Raw genomic sequence first — 16,163 nt, forward strand, 5'->3', positions numbered from 1 at the left:
AAAATGTGTTGTCTGCTGGGCCAAGGGCCCCCAGCAGTTGCCTACCTTGCCTGGTGGCCTCTGGTTTGGACTCACAGTAAGCTTCGCTTTGCAGGAACAAGCTCGACAGTTTGGCTTCAACTGACTAACGGGAAACATAACATAAACATCCTTAAACAATCAAGACTTGAAGACTTGACTTGAAGCAGAATATTATGTGCTGTCTTTTCTTCTCTAAATTAAAGTTTGTAGTTTCAAATAACGAGGTCACCATATGTGCAAGTTAATCCCTTCAAAGGCTTCAGTGAGTTGTAAACACTCAGTTTCAGATGGTTGTTTTCTACTCCCAGATCTATACGATGTCATCTCAGCCACACATCAACCATCCCTAGTTTAAGACTGTGTGGCGGCAGAAGTCACTGGGACGTTTGTATCATGAAGGACATGTGTAACTGCACTCTGCAGGAGGCAGCCAACCGTAAGTGGGAGGGTCCTTTCACACCATTGCACTGGCTCACATTAACTTCAGGACACATTTTCAGATTCTGGTTGTGACTTTTACATCCATACACCCCAGCACGTCCCTGAGGTCATGTGACCAGAGCCTGCTGATGCTCAGAACTAAAGACTCCCACACTCTGGAGCTCTCTCGCTCGGAACTTCAGCTCCGTGGACTCAGTGACCTATGAGCTCAGAACTAATCTTTTTAAACTTCTCGCTCATATGTTTTTGGCATTTTGGTTGTGAAGAATTTTGAGATATTTTTTTTGAAAGATGCTATATAAATTAAATCTTACTCCATTTACTTTAAAATTACTTGTTTCAGACAGTATACATTTATCAGGTCACAGTTCGAAAAAAATAAGCACTACTTACGAACTCTGATTAGTACATCGCTACACTATTTAACTGCCTGGATAACACTGGTCTGGTAATGCTAGTAAACAGAATAGATTCCCTTCAAACTTAAGTTAGCAAATGTTTTAAAGTAAGATTTTAGTAAAACACATTCAATACACTTCACATTTACAGTGCTGCTCCCTTATTTCAGTCTTTGAATATTGGTCACACTTGCATGTTTCAGATCATCAAAGACATTTAAAGGTTAGATAACCTGAGTGAATACTAAGTGCAGTTTTTAAATGATAAGTTCATTTGTTGAGGGGACACAGTTATCCAGACCTACCTGTGAAAAAGCAACTGTCCCCTAAACTCAATAACTAACTGTGCCACTCTTGGCAGCAAGAACGGCAGTCAAGTGTTTGTGATAACTGGTAATGAGTCTTTTGCATCACTGCTGTGGAACTTTGTCCCACTCTTCTTTGGAGAATTGATTTAGCCACATGCCAAAGCATCTCAATCAGACTTAAGTCTGGACTGATTAGGCCACTCCAAAGCCTTAATTTCATTTTTTGAGGCATGCAGAGGTGGATTTGCTGGTGTGTTTTGGTTGATTGTCCTGCTTCATAATCCAAGTGTCCCTGGAGCAGAATTCATGGTTCCATCAATTACAGCAGGTCGTCCTGAAGCAGCAAAGCAACCCCAGACCACCACACTACCACCACCACGTTTGACTGTTGGTATGATGATCTTTTTATGAAATTCTGTTAGTTTATGTCGGATGTGAGACGAGCCTTTGTGATCTTTTGGTCAGCAGTGGTTTTCTACTTGAAATCTGAACTTAACTGAGACAAGTGAGGCCTGCAATTCTTTAGATGTTGTTCTGGGTTCCTACGTGGCCTACTAACGATGAGTCGTTGATGCGCTCTTGGAGTAATTTCTGTAGGATGCATGTCTCAAAGCCTTAGAAATTACTTTGCAACCCTTTCCAGACTCATAGCTGTCAATGTCTTTGCTGTTTCTTTAGATTGTGGCACGATGTGTTGCTTTTTGAGATCTTTTAGCCTGCTTCACTTATCAGACCGGTTCTATTAGGTGATTTCTTCATTCAGCAAGTTTGGCAGTAATCACACCTTGGTGTGGCTACAAAAAATGAACTTCACTTCCAAACACATCACTTTCTTTAGTCACGTATATGCATGATTGGCATCACATTGATATAAAAATAAAACACAGTCTTCTGCATAAACCTGTTATGAAAAAAAAAGCACAGAAATAAATAAATTACTAATGACCTAATTAGTAGACCTAAATTAACTGCTGACCTTTGCGGTAACTGATATGTACAGTTTCCCATTACAGTGGTTACATATGAACACAGCTGTAGACGTTCCGTCTTACAGCTTTAACCGATGTACAAACTAAATAAACAAGGATTCAGTTGAGATAATGTTTATCCATCACATTTACTGAATGATGACAGTGCCTGATGTCAAAACAGATTTTTCTCCCTGCCCTTGATAAATGCTCTGAAAACAAACCAATCAACCAAACCCGAATTACAAATTAAAATAAACATCTTTTTCAAAATGTTTAAACACGAGAAGTGCTACTGTTCACCGAACGTCTGAAACATCACAAGACCTTAATTAGGTGAAAACTGCGTGCAAATTCTTTGACGACAATGTCTTGAACCTTGGCCTTTCAGAGGCTCCCCCAGCCTCGTGTTGACCGCGTGATGCAAAGCACCCTAAGACGATGAGAGAGAGAGAAAAAAAAAAAACTGACAAAGGCGGTTGACATATTCTAGGCTCAGCCTCTTGCATTACTTCCCTACAAATCCTAAGACAGAACATTTGTTTCACTCCCTTGACTTAATGCTTGTAACTCCAAACCTTCCCCCAAAATCTGCTCCATATTAGCTTGATGCTACAGACGATCAAAGAACAGCATGTGATGCATTAAGGTGCATTTCATTAGGACAACACAGCATCAACAAAAGAAACAAGGCACACTCCATTCCAGCTGTAGAAAAGTTCAGTGGGATGGTATCTGGAGGAAACATTATGCAACCAGTGCTTTTACAGGCTTGTGTGCCACATGAATGAGTGCAATCATTTCCAAGTTCTTGGCTTAAAGCAACAAGCGTAATGGGACCAGACTGAGTGCAGAGTGCGTAGAGAGAAAACAAAGACACACTCGGTCATGCTCACCAAACTTTACCCGGCACCATACAACTTTATAACTTTTTCTCTCTTTGCACCCCTCCACCCACACACACACACACACACACACACACTACGCCGCTTTGTCTTGCAGACTTGTGTGCAGTTTTACTCCAAACATGGCCTCCCACTGTGTTTTGACCCAGGCCAGCAGACCCTGGAGGAGCTCGCCACTCTCTGAGCGCACACACCACGTCCTCTCCTGTTTCACAGTCTGCAGGAAACACACACGGGAAAGTATGAAAATTAAAGCAGTTAATCACATGCGAGTTAAACTTGGCAGGGCCACAATCTATAACATGCTGCTGCACAAACAGAAGGAGAACGGCAGCAGAACTTTGTTATCAGATCTGATGTTGTCAAAGTAGCAAACATTAGAAAACAGCACTGCATTTTAGCCACTTACTGAACAGCAGTATGGTTAATTCACCGGTACGTACTCTGTTGGTAACAATAAACGTCAAACACAATGAGATTGTGTTCATCTTCAGTGAAAGTCTTGTGCGTGATATGGTCGTCACAAAATACTGGGATGGATGATATCTGTGGCATTTAATAAGTCCTCCACATAGACTTAAATGTATAATGGTTCTTTTTTATGCTTTTCTACGATTAATATTTATTTATCTCCACATCCCTACACTTACACTGAGTGTAATTTGTTTATAAATAATAATAATAAAAAACAAATGAGGGCAAAGACTAAAGTAAGCACATGAACAATTAAACAGTGACTGATGTTTTTTTTACAGGTATTTTTACCACTATAGTAAAAAATAAATAAATAAATATTTCAATTTTCACATGTAGTAATTAAACTTTGGTGGCCTTTTATGTAACACAGATACAACTCTGATTAAAGTCAGAAACTGCATAAAAAAAGTTGGTTAAGTGGTGGGTTGCAAAGTGGCTTGCAGTGGTAATAGGCTACATAATAGATCCTGATATTTCGGGATTTAAAAATCTGATATATTGCCCAATGGTTGTTTTTCTTAAACAAACAAACAAACAAACAAAACACATCCATCACGCCGCTTTGCCTTACTGACTTGTGTGCAGTTCTACTCTGAACATGACCTTCAACGACCTTTCTCCCATCTCTTTTTTAATTTTTAAAATTCAATAATGTTGAAGTCCAGGCTCTGGGGAAGCCAATCCATGACAAAATCTCCAACACCACTGACTGCAATGCAGCTCAAACCATGACAGAGCCTCCAACATGTTACACAGATGCCTGCAGACACTCACTGTTTTACTTCTCTCCAGACCACTTCAGGAAATACTGATGATGATTTGAACAAAAAGCGTAAAATTTGCATCCATCACTTCATCAGACCCGTTGCCACTGATGTTCGGTCTAGTTCTTGTGTACTTTGGCGTACATCGGACTTCTCTCCCCATTTCCCTTCCTTACAAACTGCTACTTCATAGACGTCTTTAACAAATTACAAGACAGTTTACAGCTCATTGGAAGCAAAATATAAGGAAACAAAGGTTGGCCCAGGATTTCTGCACAGTACTTTATGTCAAACCCCAATTTGACATAAAGTACCTGAGGGAACCTTCCAGATCCCTCAGGTCATCTGGATCCGGTCTTTTATCAGTTCCCAGAGTCAGAACCAGACACGGAGAAGCTGCATTCAGCTTTTATGCTCCTTATATCTGGAACAAACTCCCAGAAAGCCTCAGATCAGCTGAAACACTCAGTTTATTTAAATCCAGGTTGAAGACTCACCTGTTCTCAGCTGCATTTGAATAAAGCACCAAATCCACACTTTTAAGCTTAAATTTCAAAACTTACATTTAACTACTGATTTTATCTATTGTTCTGATTTTATCTGTTTTGATTTTATATACTGTTTTGTTTGTTTGTTAATTAGTTTGTTTGTTTTCTTGTTTTAATCAATTTTAAATCATGCTTTTTATTTGTTTTTGTTTCTAATGTCTCTGTAAAGCACTTTGAATCACCTTGTTGTTGAATTGTGCTATACAAATAAACTTGCCTTGCCTTGCCTTTAATGTAAACTGAGTGATAACATCTACCTGTTTAAGTATATCTTTACTTTATCTCCATGTCCAATGAAAATTAATTTCCATTGCTTCTACATACTGCTGTAAGAGTTTCAACTTTGCCTCATAATCACTGACACAACCGCAGATTGCAGGTCTCATTTGTGCAGCATGAAAATATTTCTTAAGGTCTGGCAATGCCATATCTCATTTATGTTTTCCTAGCTGTTTTCAGATTTGATTCTCAGCCTTTGACCAGCCCGTATGAACTTGGAGAAAACTTTATCCCCGGTTCTAAATCCCACAACGTTTTCTGACTTTATATTTCACTGTTGGAACACAACAAAATTTTTCCACAGTCAGACAGGCCTGCCAAAGTACCCGAAACAGACAGACGCACACACCCACACATGCGATCACAAGATTAAATCAATACTAACTTTGCAATTGTAGTTGATAATAAAGACGAAGGAATGACACAAACATCCCCAACCGCCACGGCCAATTTAAAACCTCGAAATACTTCATATGCAAATACGCGACTGTTTTTGTAAGTCATTTTTGTTACCTATTTGTTGCTTTATCAGCCTGTTATTATTATACAGTTTAGGATCTGCCAAAACACCAACGAGCCATTCATTTGTTTCCCTGAATCTGTATGCGAGTTTCATATGAGGAAAAACTAAATGTATGCCAGAACATGTTCCTGTGAACTACAATTTCTGCCAAGATACATAACTAATAGAGTGGTATTACATTCATTACTGCTTTCTACCAAAGAGTGTTTGCATTTTCTCATGCCTAATTATTCCTCATCTCCCCGGTGTTTTTAATCAGCTGCATGCAAAAGAAACAAAAAAGGAAGCTTGTCTGGAATCAAACCAAAGATATATTTATTCTTCATTTCTGTGTAGTTTTGAGTGGCAGCTGTCTTCATGACAAGAAGCAGAAGCACATAAAGTTACTATAAGACTTTCTCATGACATTTCTGGGCTTTGTTTAAACTTCTGAGATCACACGCACCTCATCGTAAAGCTTTATATCCATCCTGCACTGGTCCACAGGCCACAGGAGAACTGAGCTCACACAGCTGATTGGCAGAGTTTCTAACACAGTGACGCTCCCGCTGCACGGTTCTTTGTTTTCATTCGCCGACGGGCTGTTTTTCCTCCACTGGTGATCCTCTCTGAGCAGATAGAGGGTTTCTCTAGTCGCCAGAACCGTCAACGGCATCCAGATATCCTCTGAAAGAAAGCCAGAAAAGTTTCACGTTTTTTAAATAACTCCAAAAGTGCCATTATAACATATTCACACAGAGCTAAATCATATCTTAAGTCATCTCAGGTCATTCTATAAAGAACTGCAGTATTTTCTCCCTCGAGCAAGAGCAACACATTTAAACTTTACTGTTTTGAGCTTTGAGATTTTAACCTCTGATCTTGTCATATAAGCTGCCTTTAGAGGTCACTGATGTTAAAAGCTTTACAAAGTACTTTTGAACTACAAAGAAAAGTTATGGTGTTACATTTCATGCCAGAAAGCTGCATCTTCTGTGGGACACGTGGAGGAAGAAAAAAAAAAAACAGAGAGAAGTCAGATCCAGACATGTTAAAATTATAGTACTTGAAATTCCAGAGACCTACACAGCTCTGTGCAGCCTGCAGCTACCCCTGCTTTAAATGTGCCTGCTTTAGCAGAGCCAGTTAGGAGTCCTGCAGGGTCAGTATCTACCAAACTCACGCCAAAGCAGTCACCTGCCATCGCTGAGTAAAAACAAAAGATGTCTGCCTCATTTAAGGGCACAGGTTTGATTGTCGATAGGCATCTCACGTCAGCTACTCCCCACGGGTGTGGGGGTTGGGGGGGTTTGAGGTGGGGGGCTCTTCCTGCCATAATCTACTTTTATCTTCAAGGAAATAAAACCTTGTTGCCATTTCATTTGTAATTCTCCCCTTTAGCACATTATCCTGGCATTTATTCCTGCAGTAATTGCAGTAATTCTGGGGGTGCAGAAGTAGCGTCAGGGATTTAATTGGGCCAAGATTCCTTACTTCTGGCTAAAACCAACAGTTAGGATTTAGCTTTTTCTCCAGCTTGTAAACTAAATTACCTCAATACAAAAACCTCACGACAAACAACACTAACATAAAGAGATACACTCACCAGCCACTTTATTAGATAAACCTGTTCAACTCCTCATTAACACAAACATCTAATCAGCCAATCACATGGCAGCAACTGAGTGTATTTAACCATGAAGAAATGGTCAAGACGGCCGCCGCAGTTCAAACTGAGCAGAACTGTCAGATCACCTTTTTCAGCAGAATGGTCAAAAGGTGATTTAAGTGACTTTGAACGTGTCTTGGTTCTTGGTGCCAGACAGGCTGGTCTGAGTATTTCAGAAACTTCTGCTCTGCTGGGATTTTCCCATACAACCGTGTCTAAGGTTTACAGAGAATGGTCTGAAAAAGAGAAAATGCCTAGTGAGCAGCAGTTCTGTGGGTGAAAGTGCCTTGTTAATGCCAGAGGAGAATAGCCAAACTGTTTCAAGCTGCTAGGAAGGCAATAGTAACTCGAATAACTACTACTTGTTACAACCAACGTATGCAGAAGAGCATACCTTGAAGCAGATGGGCTAAAGCAGCAGAAGACCACACCCATTATGGTCTCCTGCTCCTGAAGACCATAATGGGTGTGGTCTCCTGCCATCAGCTAGAACAGGAAACTGAGGCAACAATTCGCAGACTCACCAAAATTGGTCAATTCAACACTGGAAAAATGTTGCCTGGTTTGATGAGTGTCGATTTCTACAGCGATACTGAAATGGTAGGGTGAGAATTTGGAGTAAGCATGCACGGAATCGTCCTGCCTCGTATCGACTATTCAGGCTCGTGGTGGTGTGGAGGATATTTTCTTGGTACACTTTGACCACCTAGTACCAAATGAAGATTGTTAAAACACCTTACCCTGCCTGAGTATTGTTGCTGACCATGTCCATCCCTTTATGACCACAGTGTACCATCTTCTGATGGCTGCTTCCAGCAGGATAACACACCATGAAACCTCAAACTGGTTTCTTTAACATGACAATGAATTCGCTCTACTCAAATGGTCAGTCACCAGATCTCAATACGATCGAGCACCTTTTGGATGTGTTGGCAGTGAGAGAATGTTCCCTGGAACACTCTCTCACAGTCTGTTCTCTAAAACCTAAAAGAGGAATTATGGATTTGATCAACTGGTCTCTGAATGCAATTGACACCCCTTCTCAACGAGAAGTCTGGGCTCGGGTGAGCCTGACTGCTGAAGATATCTACCTATTCGGAACCATGATAACAGGGTTCCTGCTGATCGGAGCTGGCTTGGCCCTGGCTTATCGAAGAATTAAGGAAGCGGAACCGGCTGTTCAAACCCCCACAAGGCTGCCCGCTGGGATTGAAATGATGGGACGAGGCGTGAGTTTCTCAAAATGGGCTCATTGAGTGCAGCATGGAGAAGATCTTGGAGAACGCACGGCTGCTGTGAATACTCAGAACAAGACCTCTGAGTGAAAAACTGGATTACCGGTACATTTGGAGGGGCTCGCTCGAATAACACCTTTGAGCGCAAATTGGATCAAATCTTGGGGAAGTGCATTGCAGTCGTGAGATCTCAGGACCTGCTCTTTGAGCAAAGAGAATGACAACATCATGGAACGTAAGTTTGGATAACATCATAGAAAGCTCACGGCTCTCCAACGGGAGATTGAGAGACCAGTGTTGGACTGTTAGAGCAGCTTAGAAATTCATATGACCTGTTCGCACTAAAGTAAAAAGCACCATCACTTCATGCGGATACCCTCTCGGTGCCAGCTGCGGTCGCAAGGCTGGAGCCGATCAAAAACACCCTGATAACGACTGTGTTTAGTCTGTTCCTTCCCAAGGCCACCTGGGTTGGCTGGAAGACTGTTTACTTAGCCTAGCAGGGCGAAGGACACTGTCTCAGCTGAACTCTGGGCACGCACACACATACATATACACTGATATGCACACACTCATCCCCCCTCCCTTTCCAAACGCCTTCGACGCTTATTCCCTTTCAATGCTGACGGTGGATCAAGGAGACCAGCGCATGCAGGCCGGGATGTACTGTCTAAATCGGCTGTCTCTCACCCCTTTACCCACCCCTGTTGCTTGTAATGTGTTTCTTTGCTGTATTAAGATTTTTTCATGTGCTATGTGCAGAGATGTTTTTTTTTCTGTTCTCAAACTGATCTCCCTGTTGGAGCTCAGTCTGGGGGGAGTTATTTTTTTCTCCTCATCTTTCCTCGTGTGGTGCATTTTCCATTGTTATACCTCTCTGACCTGTCTTCCCCATGTGATGTTTTGTGTCATGTATGAATGGTCGGAGGGTAAGATGGTGCCGCCATTGCGTGCAATAGGTCGGCAGCCTTATGAAATTTCCCCTTGTGGGACTAATAAAGGTATATCAAAATCAAATCAAATCAAATCAAACTGTCTAAAGCTATCATGTCAATATGGGCCAAAATCTCTGAGGAATTTTCCAGCTTGTTGAATCTATGCCATGATGAGTTAAAGCAGCGCTGAAGATAAAGGAGGGTCTAACTAGGTACTAGCAAGGTACCTACAGTGGGGCAAAAAAGTATTTAGTCAGCCACCGATTGTGCAAGTTCCCCCACCTAAAATGATGACAGAGGTCAGTAATTTGCACCAGAGGTACACTTCAACTGTGAGAGACAGAATGTGAAAAAAAAATCCATGAATCCACATGGTAGGATTTGTAAAGAATTTATTCGTAAATCAGGGTGGAAAATAAGTATTTGGTCAATAACAAAAATACAACTCAATACTTTGTAACATAACCTTTGTTGGCAATAACAGAGGTCAAACGTTTACTATAGGTCTTTACCAGGTTTGCACACACAGTAGCTGGTATTTTGGCCCATTCCTCCATGCAGATCTTCTCGAGAGCAGTGATGTTTTGGGGCTGTCGCCGAGCAACACGGACTTTCAACTCCCGCCACAGATTTTCTATGGGGTTGAGGTCTGGAGACTGGCTAGGCCACTCCAGGACTTTCAAATGCTTCTTACGGAGCCACTCCTTTGTTGCCCGGGCGGTGTGTTTTGGATCATTGTCATGTTGGAAGACCCAGCCTCGTTTCATCTTCAAAGTTCTCACTGATGGAAGGAGGTTTTGGCTCAAAATCTCACGATACATGGCCCCATTCATTCTGTCCTTAACACGGATCAGTCGTCCTGTCCCCTTGGCAGAAAAACAGCCCCATAGCATGATGTTTCCACCCCCATGCTTCACAGTAGGTATGGTGTTCTTGGGATGCAACTCAGTATTCTTCTTCCTCCAAACACGACGAGTTGAGTTTATACCAAAAAGTTCTACTTTGGTTTCATCTGACCACATGACATTCTCCCAATCCTCTGCTGTATCATCCATGTGCTCTCTGGCAAACTTCAGACGGGCCTGGACATGCACTGGCTTCAGCAGCGGAACACGTCTGGCACTGCGGGATTTGATTCCCTGCCGTTGTAGTGTGTTACTGATGGTGACCTTTGTTACTTTGGTCCCAGCTCTCTGCAGGTCATTCACCAGGTCCCCCCGTGTGGTTCTGGGATCTTTGCTCACCGTTCTCATGATCATTTTGACCCCACGGGATGAGATCTTGCGTGGAGCCCCAGATCGAGGGAGATTATCAGTGGTCTTGTATGTCTTCCATTTTCTGATGATTGCTCCCACAGTTGATTTTTTCACACCAAGCTGCTTGCCTATTGTAGATTCACTCTTCCCAGTCTGGTGCAGGTCTACAATACTTTTCCTGGTGTCCTTCGAAAGATCTTTGGTCTTGGCCATGGCGGAGTTTGGAGTCTGACTGTTTGAGGCTGTGGACAGGTGTCTTTTATACAGATGATGAGTTCAAACAGGTGCCATTCATACAGGTAACGAGTGGGGGACAGAAAAGCTTCTTACAGAAGACGTTACAGGTCTGTGAGAGCCAGAGATTTTCCATGTTTGAGGTGACCAAATACTTATTTTCCACCCTAATTTATGAATAAATTCTTTACAAATCCTACCATGTGGATTCATGGATTTTTTTTTCACATTCTGTCTCTCACAGTTGAAGTGTACCTCTGGTGCAAATTACTGACCTCTGTCATCATTTTAAGTGGGGGAACTTGCACAATCGGTGGCTGACTAAATACTTTTTTGCCCCACTGTAGTTATCTAGTGATAACTGATAGAAATCTAGAACGGAAGCAAACTCTGTGAGATAAAAAGAAACAAACAGAAAAATAGAGTAATAAAAACTCAAGTCAGCAAAAAAACAACAACTTATGAACAAGTGGATGTGTCACCTTGTAGGACAAAAGCCAGAACATAGAAGAACTGCAGCTGTCCGTCCTCCATATCTGCCTGGATGTCTTCGCACACTAAAGGCCTGACAGATCAGACAAAGTCCAGTGTTAACATGACATACAAACACAAACAAAAATCTCCTTCAGTTAAAGATACAATGGCATAAACACCGATTTGTATAAAATAACAGGGCGGTTTGGAGCCTTGTGGCTGATAGGTGTGAGATTGAAGGGCTTCAACATCCCAGCGTAAAGTTTACAGTGACTCTGAAGCAAAGGGGATAATTAACATAATGACAGCTGACAGGAGTAGTGTTGTGCAAACACTGGAAGTGAGACTGTGGTTTGCTGCCTCAGAACACATGAAGGTTTGTTTGTATTTTTTGATTTTGTGTTGTGAAGCCTGGAGGAAAAATGACAAATTGGGAGATTTAAGGCCTTATTGTGTTGGCACCTGAATGAATTTGCTAATCTACTTAACAGGCACTTAACAGGCTTGGTTTCTGTCACTGTCAATGTATTTTTTTAAGCTAAAGAGAAAAGAAAGTATTTATTTATGTTCTCTAACTTGGAAAAAAAAAAAAATTCTTCCAGGATGTCTAAACTGCCTCATATACTTACACAGTTTGTGTGTATGATTGAAAAGTTGGATTATTCACAGCACGTGTTTTTTTTTTTGCAGGTTTATGGGAGGTTTTTTTTTGTTTTGCATGTTTCTTCCCTGAAATCATACTTTCATGAGCTAAACCACATTCCTTTTCAGTGAGCACCCAGGAAAAGCGTCTATCTTCTGAGTGAGAAAGGAAAACATACAAATAAAGGTGCAGAAACACTACTGGCACTGTTAACAAACTACACGGGGGACATGCATGCTCTAGGACTTGCAGAGCAAAACACATGTTACAAATTAAGATGTGGTTTACCAGCTAATTTAGTGGAGCCATTTTACAAAATGGAGTCTAAAAAAAGCTGATTGTAATCAACTAAAGATGTGTCAGAAATGTGCAGCGTTAGAACTTCTACTGCCGTAACTCCCTTTAACCTACACGGCCCAACCACATACAAATGTGCATAACACTATTCAGACCACATCTTTCAGCATCTACGCAAATAAAATCAAAGACGCCTGCTGTTTTCTCACTGCATCCAGCGGGTCCTCCCTCAGCAAAAGTAGGCGTGCAGATGCAGTGTGGGTGCGTACCAGAGATGGTGCTCAGGGGTGAGCCTTGTGGTGGAGATCGACTTCAGCTTGCTCTCTGATTTGTGAGCCATCTCACGCACAACTCCTGAAGAAACGGCAAGAAAACAGTTAGTAGTGGTCAAAGAATTACCCGTGAATATTCCCTCTCACCCAGGTTTTTACTAGAGTTGGCTTGCATGATTCACTGTTAATTATTTTATGCTGCATCTCGGTGAGCTCCCTCAGTTCATCCTACCTGAAACAAGCCATTTTAGCACTTCTCCCTTTAACTCTTTAGCCCCCGAAAGCCTCCTAAGAGTAACCCTTGAAGCTCTTTTATGAACAGTTGTTTCAGTTATTTCAGACCTCCTCATAGAACAGAATTACTGGGTGTGCCTGAGAAGATAGTGAGGGTGGTCTCTGCCTATGCAGCCATCCTTGGATAAGTCCACATGCTATTCCAACAGTCATCAAACCACATGTTTATTGTTATATACTGAGGTGTTAAAACTTGTCATTAAGGGTACAGGGGCAGGTTGCCAAATATCATCTTTATGTGGGAAAGTTAAAACCTTTCAATAGTTCTGCATTTGTTCAGGTATTTGAATATGCAGAGCTTAGGCAGAGGGGTATGCAACCTACGCAAATGTGGTTATATGCGGTGTTCCAAAAAAACCCCCAAAGCATGTAGCTTAGTATCGATGATGCTATGCATGGGTACATGCTTATTGGTTGGAAGGCAACAGGATGAAAAGAACGGATGAAAGGGAGTTCACCATGAATGGGAGAAGCATGAAAAAACACCAAAGATTACAAAAAAATTGCATGAGAAGCATCAAGAGTGGCCGCAGTCATTTCATTGTTTTTAGCATTCAGTTTCACTTCATTTCAAATGTATTTAAATAGAAACAAACAACAACAGTCACCTCAAGGTGCTTTATCTTGGGAAGTAAAGACCCTACAAAACAGAGAAAACCCCCAACAATCAGATGAACCTTGCGAGGAAGCACTTTGCGACAGTGTGAAGGAGAAACTCCTCTTTACCAGGAAGAAACCTACGGCAGAACCAGGGTCAGGGAGGGGCGGCCATTTGTGTGCTCCCTCTGTGACTGACCAACAAAAGTACAAACTGAGGTTTTTTCAGCATTCTGAATATGTAATCTGTTAAGATTTGGGTTTATATTTGTGGAAATTTTTAAGATGTCAATTTTCATTGTGGGATATGATGCATTAGGGTCATTTTAGGTGACATTTGCAAAATAATTCCAGAGGTGGAAGAGCTCTAGTATTCCAAAAGAAACCACAGAATTTCTGAGATGAAACTTCCACATATAAAGCGTGTCACTCAGTGTCCATCGATGTATCGCAGAGTTCATCATTAATGGACAATCCAGGCCCCAGTTGCCTAGATAATCCTCTAATTTATTGATAGGTCAATATTGACAGTATCCTTTGTTCGCACTGGTAGTTGCTTCATTTGGTTATCTTAAGTTTCAGGAGGTGTATTTGTCATTTGTCTGACATGTTCCATTTAGCACATTAAGAAATATCCAACCACCAAAAATTCAAAAATGGTTCCAATACTCAAAAAATGTAATGAAGGTTGAATGAAGATTAAGAGTCTGAAACCTCAACCTTCCCAATCAAAAATCTATTAGTTCACCGCTGAAATTTACTTAAAATTTCTTAGATTCCTTCTGAACATGACATGTGACCATTTCAGCAGTTTACAGCTGGCTGGTTTACAGCTTGTTGAATCAGCTGAGAGGGTAGCACTCCTCTGTTCTCACTTTCCTGAGGCATTTTAGATGAAGTTGACAGATTTGGGGGTTTAGGAACATTTAACAGGAGAAAGCAATCAGGTGAAAGGATACAAATATTACTTCTAAACTTGTAAACGTGTACTATCCTAGAAATGTCACACCCAAACTTTCATGGAAAGAAGTCTAAAGACAAAAGTGGAACCCAAGCCGAAACTTCTTCTGGTAACTGTCATAAGGTGCAGGTGTTAAATATCAGCACCATTGAATCAGTGGTTGAGAAAATGCTGGGAACACAATCTGCCGGGTCACGCCAACAGTTGTGAATTGTGGCGTATCATTGAGTGTGACTACAACAAAGGGAAGAAATGATAACTGGGGTCAAGTTTGAATAGATGAGATTTCAAAGATTTAAAGAGACACTGAGGAGGAGACAGAAAGAAAGGACAAGGCTCAGTTACAGCCGAAGGAACATAAAATGAGGGCAAAACATGCTTTCCTTTATCAAAAATGTGAAAATCAGAAAAAAAAAGTCTTATCTAATTTTCACCTATGTTACAAAATGACACCGTATCCCCAAAAGTTCATCGACAGTTTGGTTCCTTAATTTAATAAAATGATTCTAAAAATATACACCAGCTTCTAAAAGGTGTGTATCAATCTATAATGTTTGATGTAATGAAATGTTTATTCATACTGACATTTCAGTAACCATGAAGAAAGATTTAGGGTTCAGAAACCAGTCGTGACATTGGCCACACACACAGTTTTTACATTCCTGATAAATTTCAAAGTTAAACAATCATTTTGAACTAATCAGTGCTTATAAACACATAATTCACCTCTCAGGATTAAGTGCCACAAAATTAGATCAGCATTTTATTTTTTGTTCTCATATATTTGTAACCACTACCTTTTTTTTAATCCAAAAGTTAGTGGTTACCACTTTGCACGAGAACCCATTTTCATTTCTTAAAAAAAATTAAAAAAAAATAAGAAAAGAAAAATCATATTTTGTCATTAAATCTAATTGTCGAATTGTTTAAAATCTTGTGGTTTATCAAACTCCGTTGCCTTTGGATAAAAAAGGTAAGGTTCTTGCCCCGCTTTGTGTCACGTGTCTGATGTTTTTCAAGACTGTGCATAGTTTTATTCATATTCATTTATTTTAATAATTTCCTTAAAAAAAAGTTTCAAAATATTTTGGACAAAACTGACAGATGGCTCAGTTGCTTTCACGAAAATCTGCACTGGCCCCGGGTCAAAGTTTCCCCACACTCCTGGCAGTGTTTAGCATGTCTGAGGGGAAGCAGTGAGCGTTAAGACTAACAACGAGATTAAATAACGTGTTAACGTGGACAGTTTAGCAAGGTGCCATCCAAGACCACAATCAGGAGTAAGTAAAGGTGACAAGCAGAGCGTGTTAAGAACCAAATCTGAAACAAACAGACTTTCACTAGAGCTCTGCTCTGTGTCAATATTGCTGTGTGGCTGCTTCCAACAACAACACCCCTGATCATTTTCACATGATATCAAATACCAAACCACTGTCTGATACGTTAGACACCCGGGACAGGAAATGGGTAAAGATTTGATTTTCTAATTCCAGTTTCCAAAGCAACATCTCTCTCTGTTGATACCGACAACTCGCACCAAATCTTCTACAACACGGTTTGATTGCAACAGTGAACATTAATAGAGTCCTTCAAGCATGAGAAAAGACCTGGCAGACCCCCCCACCCAAAAAAAACACCCCAAAAAACACTGGGCCGTAGATTCCAGAGGTCTTGTGTTATCTCTC

General features: G+C 41.0%; 1 protein-coding gene across 2 annotated transcripts in view; it reads right to left on the bottom strand.

Annotated features, from left to right (window-relative positions):
* Positions 1-2,075: 2,075 nt before the first annotated feature.
* The window catches only part of stk11ip (serine/threonine kinase 11 interacting protein), a 41,184-nt gene continuing 27,096 nt past the window's right edge, over positions 2,076-16,163 (bottom strand). For both annotated transcript variants that reach the window (XM_085347957.1, XM_085347956.1), the window contains exons 23-26: positions 12,624-12,708; positions 11,423-11,505; positions 6,078-6,298; positions 2,076-3,258 (exon numbers count right to left, since the gene is read on the bottom strand). In XM_085347957.1, coding sequence (XP_085204083.1) covers positions 3,118-3,258; positions 6,078-6,298; positions 11,423-11,505; positions 12,624-12,708 — 530 coding nt within the window. In that variant the 3' untranslated portion in view covers positions 2,076-3,117. The remainder of the gene's footprint in view (positions 3,259-6,077; positions 6,299-11,422; positions 11,506-12,623; positions 12,709-16,163) is intronic.

This window comes from Diplotaxodon limnothrissa, linkage group LG23 (genome assembly GCF_057381915.1).
Source record: "Diplotaxodon limnothrissa isolate DT_005_m linkage group LG23, D_limnothrissa_male_GT1.1, whole genome shotgun sequence".
Lineage (NCBI taxonomy): Eukaryota > Metazoa > Chordata > Actinopteri > Cichliformes > Cichlidae > Diplotaxodon > Diplotaxodon limnothrissa.